Source organism: Lichenostomus cassidix, chromosome 1 (genome assembly GCF_008360975.1).
Source record: "Lichenostomus cassidix isolate B80296 chromosome 1, HeHo_3.0, whole genome shotgun sequence".
NCBI lineage: Eukaryota > Metazoa > Chordata > Aves > Passeriformes > Meliphagidae > Lichenostomus > Lichenostomus cassidix.
In genome coordinates, this window is record NC_139479.1 from 89,836,148 (window position 1) to 89,848,698 (window position 12,551).

Below are 12,551 nucleotides of genomic sequence, written 5' to 3' on the forward strand. Positions count from 1 at the left end.
CTGACCTTATGATGTCTGAGGCTTCTTTCTGAATCTCTAATGTTTTGAATCATCACTGCTGAATTTCAGCTATCAGGAGAGAGCACACCATTCCAGTAGCTGTTCAATGGGCGTGAAATAGCAAAGAGGGGTTTTTTCTTCTGTTTTTTGGGGTTTTTTTAATCTGTCTGATGTTCCTCTGCTTATTCATCTAGGGATTGCTTTAGGTCTCAGTAGCAATGTGTGCTTCTGTCTGTTTTGGGATGTCTTGCAAGTCAGAGTTGATGACTCCATTCTTTGGATGACTTTACTTGATTTGGCCGCATGGCCTATCATCTTGGGTTCTGGATCCCTGTGCTTAATGTGTGCCTGGGTTACTAAGGAAGGTCAGCAGCTTTTTCACTGATCATAACTCTCTAAATCTTGTGTCTTAGTACTTCACAGCATTCCTTTCAGGTTGTTGATAAAAGCAGTAAGTGCAAGGGCAAAAATTAATGGTGTGGCACCTCCTATTGTATTTTACGCAATTTTAAGTCTGTTGAAACTTGGGGGCTACTATTGTAATTTCAGTATTAGCATTATAATTTCATTAATAATCACTTTTCTTTCTGTATATATGTTTCTTCATTAACTTGGGATGTGATGGCAAGTCAGAAACCCTACAGAAGTCACAGTGCTTGTGCGTCAATGTTATTTTCTTTTTTTTCCTCCAAATGAACCTGTAGTCTGTAACAATATGGAGTCCAACAATCTGGTCCCTATAAAGTACCTTGCTTCTTTATTCATTAGCAAAGTAACTGGTTTGGTACTTAAGCCGAGATTGTTGTCAAAATAACAGAATTGTATGAATCATCCCATCCATCTTTGAAGATCTCTGAGTGTTCTGGTTCCTTTCAAAAATCACTTCTCAGACTTCTTAGCTAGCTCTTCCAAAATCCTTGGATACAAATCGTGAGATTCTTCTGATCTTGAGTAATGTCTGATGGCCGCGCTTTTATTGCAGTATTCAGTTACAGTCAGGAAGTCAAGTGACATTTTCTGTGCTAAAACAAGTGTGTGTGTGTGTGTGTGTGTGTGTGTGTATATTTAGTGAATACATCTGCCTTATCTGGGTAGTGATTGGCACACTTACAGGTTTTTGTTCAGTGTTTGACCTGAACTATTTTTGAAATTCCAAGGACTCCTTTTGTTTGGAGTAAATTTAAAAACCAAACCACATTGTGTTTTGTAAGACTCCTTTCTTTGATTCCCTGAGCTTTTCTGATTTGGTCCATGAATGTTCATTTCAAGAAAGCTGGAGAGGGACTTCTTACAAGGGCATATAGTGATAGGGCAAGGGGGAATGGATTCAAACTGAAAGCTAGAAATTCTTTACTCTGAGGGTGGTGAGACATTGGAACAGCTTGCCCAGAGAAGTTGTGGATGCCCTATCCCTGGAAGTGTTCAAGGCCAGGCTGAATGGGGCTTAGAGCATTCTGGTCAAGTGGAGGTTCCCTGCTGATGCTGGGGGCGTTGGGACTGGATGAGGTTTAAGGTCCCTTCCAACCCAAACCATTCTGTGATCCTTTATGATTCTAGGATTTTTATGTTGTACTGTCTCCCAGTAGGTAACATTCATGTAGTTCACTGATGAAGAAAGGAAGCTGTCTAGTGAAACAGTTCATAAATACCATATTTATACTTTCTCCTCTGTACTGACTCATAATTATTAGCTCCCTGTGAAATGAACTTTTTAAACTATGTAGTAGGAAAAGTAAATTAGAAAAAGAAAATTAGTAGTGATTTCTACTGCTGACAGCATCTTTCCTCAAGCATACATTGGCCACGTTAGAGACTTTCAGAGCAGCTGCTGACCTCCTTCTTCCTTCACATGCTGTGAACAGTTATCTAAGAAGCCAGGTGTTTTATTTCGTAGCCTTATCTGCTGATCAGCACCAGATTCTAGCAGATAGCTCAAGAAAAGTTTTTGGTTAAAACATTCATTTCACAAAGTAGTCAGATCTTTTGACCTTCTAGTTTCCACAACTGAAAAGAGCCATTGCAATTTTGATAGACTTCCATCCCACTCTGGCCACTCATTTTTTTCTAGGTAGTAGTGTCAGCTGCTAGTTGTAACCTAATCCCATTGGCAGGGGCTGGATCCAGCCGGGTCAGGTTTCTGTGGAAGTGACTTCTTGGCTGTATTGAGCGTTGAGCAAATTAAGGTGAAACTTTGTGACGAAGCCTTATGAAGGGGAAAGTGGTCAAGTGACCTAATATTGAGTCATATCTTAATAGGGAGTTGACACTGAGATTTGAAACAAATCAGTGAAGATGTTTGAAGTAAGTGGAGACAGTTATGTGACGTTGTACAAAGCGTGTTGTTGGTCTGTGAAATTTTCTTTAGGACTGAAAAACAACCTAAGTAATACCTAATGGAAAAGCTTGTGAGCATGCCAGTGAGGAGGAATGTAGCAATTGGAGGATGGAAGCAAGAGGAGATCGGTAAAGTCTAAAAAGAGGAAAAGGTGGAGTTTGTAGACAGCACAAAGGATCGAGGTTGTATTTGAAGTAAGAATAAAACTGCTGTAATCATTTTACTCATACATTGTTTCTTCAACTGTAAAATACGTGGAAGAGGAGTAACAGGGCACGCATAGTTGAGAGGAGAAAAAGTCTTAGATCTCTGTATGTGTATTAAAGTGTGTTTTTACTGCTCAGTCTGGCACTAAACATCTAAAGGATGTAGGGCAGACGTAATTTTGGGCTTTCTCCAGGCCCATTCAATAGAAGGTGTGTGGGGGTGATCAATAGCAAAGGATGCCTTTCATGGTCTCTGAGGACTGAAGTGAATTTTGTTGAATGATGCTTTATTTAGGCACAGGTCAGAAGTATACATGTAGTACACTTATAGAATGGTCATCTTTGAGTAGTAGGAATCTGCAGCTGGCAGGGTATTTATGTGACCAAATGCTTGTCCAGTAGCAGAGTCCCTACTCTCACCTGGGTAAAAATAAAGACATCTGCCACCATGGGGTTTTTTTTGAGATGCAAAAATAGGGTTGTAGCTTGCACGGATGATCTAACTGGTCTTCTAAGTGGAGTATGCTCTTGTCTTCCCACAGACTGCTGGGTATTCTCTGCTTTCAACTGTGCTTTGACTGACTTTACCTAAAGGTTGTGATTTGTCCCATGTGGTCGTTGTGTGCTAAAGGTAGAAAGCAAACTAGATCAGTTAGAGCACTTGGAAATTAAAATGCCTGGATTTTGTTTTCAGTTTCACATCAGACTTGTGGAATAAGCACTGCATTAAAAAAATCCCCCAAATACCACATCATGGATGTTAAACATCAGTACTGTGTGAGGAAGTGCTTGAAGGGTTTGTGTGAAATATACCAAGTGCAAGTGTATTATAATGTGAGAACTATTTATTTTTCCTTGTGCTTCTGACCTGGATGTTATAAAAGTGGCTGGCATAGGTGGTGGTTATACGGTCACATGAATTTGGTATTTTGTTACAGTAAGCAAGGTCATATTGCTGTTGGCCCTAGAAAGCAGCAGCTTCTGGACAAATGCTAATGACTCTTTTCATATGAGCTGTGCTATAAGATCTGCTTAGTATTTTGGTATTTAGTCCTTCCTTTTTCACTTTTTCTATTTAATGTCCTAGTTCTGTTGTAGGCCTTGCAGCTGAAGGTGTCAAGGGTATTGTGTGTTTGTCACTGCCTGTGTGTCCACTGGGGACACCAAGTCTGACAGTCCTAAAGAAAAGAGGTGAAAGGGGTGAGATGAGAACTGTGTAGGCTTCTCTTTAAGAGTTGCTGTAGTAACATCTTGGTGTTTGCTGTTGGGAGTCTGTTTGGAGGTACTGAAGATTGCTGGGCAGGGCTGTTTCCCCTCTGCCATCTTCCATCATGCTGGGACTAAACCCAGCATTTCTGAAAGCTGTTTAATGAACTCCTCTATGTGCTGTTTGGCTGGCAAGTCAGCGCTTGCTGTCCAGACGATTGAAACTGGGATAACCATTCTGAACTGTGTATGATCTTGTGAGCAGTACATACATCTGTGGAGTGCAAGGAGTGGCAAAACAGGTTGGGGCCTCTGGATGCTGCTGTGATACAAACATATTATTTGTGTACTTTGAGATGTTTTACTCTTGGTGATCAAAATTGTCAAGGGTGCAAGGTGAATTTTACACCTACATTCCCTCAGGTTCAATAATACTGTCATGGAGTAAAACTGAAATTCTAACAGACTTAACTTTTTTAAGATTGGAGTCCTTACGGTGTGTTTTGTGGATGAGTTTGCAAAAACTTTTGTTTCCTGAAAACAGGATACTGGGAGAAAACCTCCGTGAGGCCTAATGCTCTGTAAATTCTGGTAAAGAAACAAATTCTTGATGTAGTGATTAAAGTGTCACTGTTTACCCTTCTAAGCACTGAGGATTTCAGCAAGTTTAGTTAGGAGCTGTTTTCCTATGGACTTTAAGGAAAGTGTCTAAAGCTGACTGGTTTCTCATTTGAGCTCTAGACAAGTTGACTGGGTGTCTGCAGCCCCACATTGGGACAAAACACTTGAAGTGGCCTGAAATTCAAGGTTTGCTTTTGTGGACAATGAGGCCCCTGAGAGAGTTGCAGCTCTGAAGAGAGTCTCTAAGGCAGATCTTTTTATACCAAGTACTTCAAATCTCAAACAAGTGCTGCCAGGAACAATTATTTTTCTCTCTAAGAGTTCATTAGTTTTGATTTTTGGAAAAATGGAGAGCAAAAATCCTTAACTCAATACTCTGGTCTAGTGAACCCTGCCAAAAAGACAAAAAAGGACCCTCAAAAAAGACAAAAAGACAAAAAAAAGCAAGCAGGTAGGGGATTACCTTTTTGTTTGGTGAGGATAGCTGTAGTAAAGCATATGTGACCTATTTGTATATTTGACAAGTTAGAATGCTAATCACAGAATAGTTGGGCAAATAAAATGCAGTGCTGCTATGATAGTTACACTTTCAACTTGTTTACGAAAAAGAAGGGGTTTATCTTTTTTCCTGGCTTTTTTCCTTTTATTTTTTACAGTTATCAAAGAGGAGAATGAATCTTCCACGCAGCTACTATGCTTCTATTTATGCTCCTCTCTCTCCCTAAATGAAGACATTCTTCTCTCTAGTGTTACTTCCTACCCTCTGCCCCATTTTCTTTCCAGATCTATAAATCTGCATCTCACCTTTTTGTGACAATTTTGGGGAAGGGTTATACCTACTCTGTATTGCTTGGCAAGTAATTGGTACCCTTAGCACTAATGCGCTTAATTTTTCTTTATTTGTTAATTTGTTTCCTGGAGCAATTGTAATCATAAAAGCAAACAATTTGTAAGAACCTAGAAGGCAACATAGGAGTTCAATAGCAGTTAATTTGGATTTTTCAGGAGGGAATTGTGTCAAGCACACCTACTTTTCTTCTGAATCTTATAGGTATGGAAGAAGTAGTAGTAGATGTGGGTGTCTTGACTCTGAAGTTTTCAAGCTAATTTTCTCATGAGAAATCTAGGAAACAATGGACTACGGGAAATCCCATGAAAGGCATACAAAATTCTTTAATTATCTTGATTGAGCATAACAAGTGGTTCAAGAAAAAACTAGGATGACATATTTTGTGGGTTTTTGCAGGGCCTTTAGGCAGTCTCAAAGGATTCACCAGTTCTCACCAATTTGTTGGGTAAATTTTAGTGAAGCATCATGAAATAGATCTCCTGATAGTGACTGTGCTTGAAGGATGCGACAAGCTGGCAAGAGAGTTCACTACCCTTGGATGCAGTCCAGTCAGGACAACTGCAGAATATTAGGCTTTGATAAGAGCAATCAGGTGTGTAAGAGGAAAGTGGATGAGGATTGGACAGGCAGCAGCTCTACAGAGGAGAGTTTGGTACACAAGCTGATCATGGGGTTACAGCATTGCACAAGGTGCAAACATTGTGCTGGGCTGTACAAACAAGTGTGTTGTAAGTCGGACACAAGAAGTCACCAGCATGCTGGGTAGAGCTGAGATAAGCCGCCTTTGCAGAGGCTGGTTGTAGGTGCTGTACCTGAGACGTTTTTAGCAGTGAGGGGAGAGGTTTTCTCCAAGAGAAATAACTTCTCCATCATGACTTCCTTTGCAGCAGCCCTCATATTTGAAGGAGGCAGTGGGGGGAAAGGGAGAAGGGATGAGCTGTGCCATTTTCCGTACCCTCTAGGAGCAGAACAAGGAGTGTTTCACCTAAACTGCACTAAAGCTATCGATTGAGCTATCTGATGGAAAGATTTTTCTCAATGCATGAGGAGTGACAAGAATACATGGAGAAAGTTGTGGAGAGGTTTCTCAATAAGCAGATGTGGTGACCATTTCTTGGATACAGTTTCTGTAGAATTGTGGTGACTGCTGTGGAACAGCAGGTTCTGGTTTTTCTTGCAGCTCTTTTGTTTCTGTAACCTGAGCCTGAACGGCTCTTTATTGTAACTGAAGGGCAAGAAATGCCCAGAGTGTGCTTGTGAAATGCCTAAAGGTTTAGTCCTGTTCTGAACAAAATCAGACTTCGAGCAGGGCGAAGCACTGTTGGTGGTAACAGCTGGGCTAAGAGTAGGTGACAGTGGCTTGGGTCTTTTGATGGGAAAGTGGCTGGGAAAGCTCCCATGAAACCCACAGCCACTGCATTGCACCTGTACAGCTCCCACCGGGATCTTGCATACTGAGCCTGTGTCCCTGGCTGTGTTCTGGTTCATGTTGAGATGCCAGCTAAGTGGCTGCCATTGTCATCCTTCTACTGCTTCTTCCTCTGCCCCAGCAAGTGTCTCCCTTCTTTGCAAGGAAGTCCAGGCATGAAAGAAGAGAGGAGCAGGACTGTGCCATCTGATGCAGCCTAGGTTTCGCTTCAGGTGTACACAGCCAGGTTTGACAAAGGTTATGCTTCCTAATGCTGCGAGCTGAAGCTTTACATGTGGGTGGATTTGTAACAAATTTAAAGCGCTCCTGGTTTTTGTTACCAGATAAATGCCTGTGAAGATCAGAGTGCTGCTCTGAGCTCATACTGGTAGTTTGGTTTCTTCAGTTATAGGAGAAATTCGGGAAAATGCTTCATTTTGGTAATACAAACAACACTGTTAAATATGACTTTATAATCAGATGTAGGGATAAGTACTTGGCTTCTTTGTGCATTACATTTTATTGCTCAATGATTTGCTTTTGGAGAGCAAATTTTTGTTAATCTAAGTGAAAAATTGTCATCGCCTAATATATTTTGGTAAAAAACATGCTCAGTGTTTTCTTTGCATTTTGTCAGAAGCTTTCTGTTTTTCTCTCTAATATTGAAATACATATGCTGATCTAAAACTTTGTCTTATCCTCTTCTGTTTTAGTCTTATTGGTCATCTTGTTTACGCATGTATTTTGATTGTTTGTATATCCCTTGCTTTTCAGGAGACAAAGATGGCAGCAAGGTGACTACAGTAGTGGCAACTCCTGGACAAGGTCCGGATCGACCACAAGAAGTCAGCTACACAGACACCAAGGTGATTGGAAATGGATCTTTTGGTGTTGTGTATCAAGCCAAACTCTGTGATTCAGGAGAGCTTGTGGCCATTAAGAAAGTCCTGCAGGATAAAAGATTTAAGGTGAGCCTATGCATAAGTTCAGAATGTTTTCATGAATGTTATCTCATTTTCCATGTCTTTGATAGTGTTTTTGATTTTCTTAATTTATTTTCACTGGAGCACAAAAATACACATAAAAATTTACAGGACTAAAGATTAAACAGATAGATGATGATAAAGCAGTGTAGTTTAACTTGAAAATCAGTGAGTCACTGTTATGATTATTTGTATTAGTGCAAATCAGGAAGCTAAAAATACTGATTTGATGTTGTGCTGTTTCCAGGTTACAGACCAGATTTCTCAGAGAGTAAGCTGTGGAAAAAAGGGAAAAGTTTGTCTCAAGGTTACTTTTTTCTAGCTTAGACTCTCCTCCAATCGTTAGTAGTTAAACTGCTAGAAGGATCAGAAGGCTTTGGGCTTTGTTCTTAGTTGTTGCACCTATAAAGCTGAAGGCTATATTTGAGTAAATTAGAAATTGTGAAGGCCAAGCAAGAAGACAACAAATACTGAGCCCAGTTACCTGATTTATGAATGTGTTCTATTATGGTGGTTTTAATAGCCTAGTGATCCTTTAATCTAAACAAGTAGCCTTCCAAGGAGACATCTTTTTATCTAGTGATTTTTGAACTGAATTAAAGTTAAGAACTATAAGCCACCTCATCACTTCTGTTAGTCCTCTGCTTGGTACTTAATGTACTTGACTGCTTTCCCTTGTAGTCAAGTGAACTGCAGATCAACTTATGCAAGCAGTACATGATGGCAAAGGTACTGGTTCTAACATTCCTTGTTTTTACAGTAAAACCTCATGCACAGCTAGTTTCATTGGTAATATGTGTAATTTCTGTCCTGTTTTGGTAGCAAAAATATTGTTTGGAAATGTTTTGAAAGAACTAGTGTATGTCTTTGAGTATTCAAATTTTATGCTACCATCACCACAGGCATCAGCATATCACAGATGCATTAGACGAAAAATGGAAAAGATATATTTAAATTAATGTAATCATGCAGAATTGTCTACTTCTAATTGAGGAAGGCATATGAAGTTCTTACATCTGAGTTATTTCTGGACTGTATTATGGGTTGAAGGTAATTAGTACCTGGGAAGCAATGCAATATGATGTAAGAGTGCCTTATTTTAGGAGAATAAAGAAGAGGTGAAACAGAAAAGGAAAAACAAGTTCTAAGCCTAGCCCTACTTAAAGGAGCTTTTTGGTCTCTTCCCATTGCATAGGTTTAGGGGGAAGATCAGGATATTTTCTATACCATGTCATGCTTGGTAGATGTCAGCTAGTGCTTTTGACAAGAATCTTTGATTTCTCTTGTCTCATAACTCTGGGGTTGTGCAGTGTGTCAAAATAAAAACTTGGCTGAACATTTTAGGTTTTGACCATCAGATATTAATAGTTTGTGACATCTTTATTTATTAATTTCTCTTGGGCATATAGAATTAATTGCATTTCTTGAATATTAGCCCTCTTTATTAAAGCAAAACAGCTAAACTGAAAAGGGTAGGTAGGATGTTTCCAGTTCAGGCTTTGAATTAATTGTCTACATTTGATGATATAAGCTGGGACATCCAATACCTGGAGGCTTTAATACCCCTAAACCAGGTGTAATTAACATTCAAGTTCATGTGTAGATTTGCAGGTAGCATTAATTTAAAACTACTTTTTTCACTTCATAATTTGTATGGGCCACATCTGTAGTAGTACCCAAGTTATGCCTTTTTTCATATTCTTATCCCAAACTTTTGTCCAAACTGCACAGCATCATCTACCTTTAGTCTCAGCTCCTTAGTTTTTCCCCTCATTTGTCAGTTTAGTCCTCCCATCTTTTTCACATTCTGATCTAGAAGCGTATGTTCTGTTGGCAGGAGGTGTAAATTCCTGCAGGCTGGATGAAAGCCTCTGCCTGGACAGATTTGGAAGCTAGACAGATGTATCTTATATTAAGAACAGCATACAATTACTGCAGGGTATGTTACTCTTCGGGAATGCCTGAGCTAGGTAGTAAATGCTGGACCACATTATTTACCAGTTAAAGAGGGAACTTGGAAAGTCTGTTGTCTGAATGGTTTGAGTGCAGTGTGGGAGCAGCCCAGCTCTTATGTTCAGAGAGCTGAGCTGTGGGAGCAGCTTGGCTGGGCTGTTGCCAGCCCTGCTCGGCTGTTGCCAGCCCTGCTCGGCTGTCTGAGTCCAGATCCAAGGCCTGCTCAGTGGAGCTCCTTAAGAAATCTGCCACTGCCCTCTCATTAATGCATACTCCTACTTCAGCAATGATTGAGGGGGAAAAGCCAACCTTACTGTAGACAGCCAAAGGTGGTGGTAGCTTGTTTGATTTAAAGTAACTTCATCACTTTCTGAGGGAAGACAGGGAGCACTTTAGAAATACCAATCTGCTCTGATCCCAGTGGTGGACAAGCAGGAAAAGGAAAGTGATGTATGAAGTTGCTTCCTGAAATGCGAATCATGAACAGTTTTTTCAGCTGTATGCTTCTAGCTGGTGCCTGCTTACCTCTGTGCTTGTCTATCCTGATGTATTTATCGTGGTACATGGAGTATAATTCCTTAGTCATGGTTTAGTTCTTAAAAAAAAATGCTTTGAGAAAAGCCAGCAGGTAGTCTTGAAACTTGAAGGGCATGATTCAGAAACTTTAGGAAGTTCCAAGAGAGTGTAACTTGTAGACTCTTTCTGCATTTTCTGAATGTGGAGGGCAGTTATTGTGTAGATCTGGAAAATGCACCTCAGTCGCCAATTTTAGATCTCTGTCAGGAAGCTGAGACACTTTTGTCCAGGTTTAAAGCATTCTTGAAAGCTGAAATTACCAGAGGGGGGTTATCTTTTTTTCTTTTTTTCCTTTTCTATTACTATGACAAGTCAGCCTCCCAGCACTGGGAGGACCAGAAAGAAGTTGAGTGTTAAATCATTCCTGAAGAGTTGAATCTTACAGTTTCTGTAATGATAAAAATAGTTTGCAATGCTCCTACTTCTTTCTATTCCCTTGTTGCAGTTCAGTGGTTCTTCAGTTTGACATTGCAGTTCCTGCATGACTGTGTTTTAAGCAGGGTCTCTGAATTGCTCTGGATTTTAGAATTTTTATGTCTAGAGTTCAGTGTAATGTAGAGCAGTACTATTGATATGCTAGGGATAGTGACAAGGGATTGAAGGGAATAAATAAAATGCAGCCTAGAGATGTATGCTTAATTTCAGTTCACAGTTCTGCCTTTATTAAGCTAGTTCTCCGTACTAAGTGTGACGAATTAAGTAATGTAATTTTGGGCAATTACCTGCTACTTGAATGAGTAGTTCACAAACTACGTGCTGTTTGTCATTAATGTGTGAAACCATTTAATTTGTTTAGTTTGATTACCCATCTCTAATTGTTCTGGATGGTTATATTTTTGGAATGGTGAGATTTTTTTTTTTTTCAGTTAGAATTTTAACCAGGTGTGAGAGAGGTATTTCCCTTTGAAAAATAGTGTAAGGCAGCTATTCACAAGCTTTTGGAGCCAAAGTGCTTTCTAATGGCAAAATTTCCTAAAGACAATAACCTTGCTTTCACAGATTTATACTGTGTTTCTGCTTCTATCCCACAAATGCAGAATTATAGGATCTCATGCAAAGCATCAATAGGTGCAGTTAAATGATTAGTAGTATTTTCAATTATTTTCATCCGTGTGTCTGTGCAGGCCCTTAAGTGACACAGCCTAATTGTGATGCTTGAAAAGAAAGTACTGGTAGTGTAAATTTTCTTGCAGTGCTTTTGTTGGCATGTTCATTGGAATTTACTTCAGATTAAGAGTCTATCATGTTGCTGCCTAATCCTGCAAAAACCAATAATAACCAAACAGGTATGTTATCATAAATAGCTATTTTTTGTTATTTCTGTCCTTCCACTAAGGTTTTTAAGAAATCCTATTGGAATGAATGTGTGACTTGCTAGAAATACTTCACAGCTGACTGAGAATAAGTAGTTAAATTTTTCGTATCTGAATTGCAGTACTTGATGTTTCTGCTTTTAGCATTAGGCTGTTGAAATCTAAATGATGAAGGGAGTTTGTACTACTCCTGCACCTTTTCGAACAGTCTAGCTTGGGCATCACATTTCTTGTTAATGGCTCACACAGACATGAAGTGTGCAGCAAGAGAAAGCCAAATTCTGTAATGGGAACCATTCATGCCATCCAGTCTGTCAAATCATTCAGGGACTGCTGTGGTTTAGCCATCCAACCGTGTGTGCCCTTGGCTTAGTTGCCTGAATTATTTAAATAGGCAAATCTTCTGGAGTGTGAGAGGATGTCAAAGTAGGGCCCTGATGGTCCATAAATGTGAAGCCCTGCATTGGTAAAGCTGAGGCCACTGAATAGTAGGCAGTCTCTCTTTCCTATTTTCAGTTATGGAAGGAGTAGGTGTTGTGACTATTTGCATGTTTACTGTTTCTTTGTTTTGATTTGTTGTTGTTTTTTGGTTTTTAATATGTAAAGTCTTAGTGTTAATTTGAGCCTTAAAGCCCAGTAAAGCAGCAGGATGGAAAAATAAGCCTGTGTTGAGGTTCTGGTTTCTTTCTTTCTTTGCTGGTGTGTGTACTTTTGTGAGCTGTTTGAAATGCTTCTGAAAGCAGCAGCTTTCCTTCAGTTCCTGTCTCAAATATATCAAGCTACTAAGTATAAAAAGATCCTTTTCAAAGTAGCCCATATCCGCTGTTTGTGTTAACTTATTTACAGCAACTTTGATCATAGCAGCTCCCATGAAAAATGTAAAACCACAAGGAAAAATTCCCATTGAAAAATGACTAGGTGTTTAGGTTTTTAAGTTCTGTTAACTTTTCAAGAGACTTCTGTTTAAAACATTCAGAAATCTAAAGTTGACCCAGTTTTTTTCTTAATAGGTTTTGTGTCTCTGCTTGTGGTTGAAGGTGTAATTCTGTAAACATGCATGTGAAAAAGTGTACTTGTTGATGAATGATTTGTATCTTTTG

At 39.5% G+C, this 12,551-nt stretch overlaps 1 protein-coding gene across 3 annotated transcripts in view; it reads left to right on the plus strand.

Moving 5' to 3' along the window:
- Positions 1–12,551, plus strand: part of GSK3B (glycogen synthase kinase 3 beta) — a 148,790-nt gene that overhangs the window by 47,066 nt on the left and 89,173 nt on the right. For all 3 annotated transcript variants that reach the window (XM_085070323.1, XM_085070331.1, XM_085070312.1), the window contains one exon: positions 7,401–7,594. In XM_085070323.1, the coding sequence (XP_084926449.1) occupies positions 7,401–7,594 (194 nt within the window). The remainder of the gene's footprint in view (positions 1–7,400; positions 7,595–12,551) is intronic.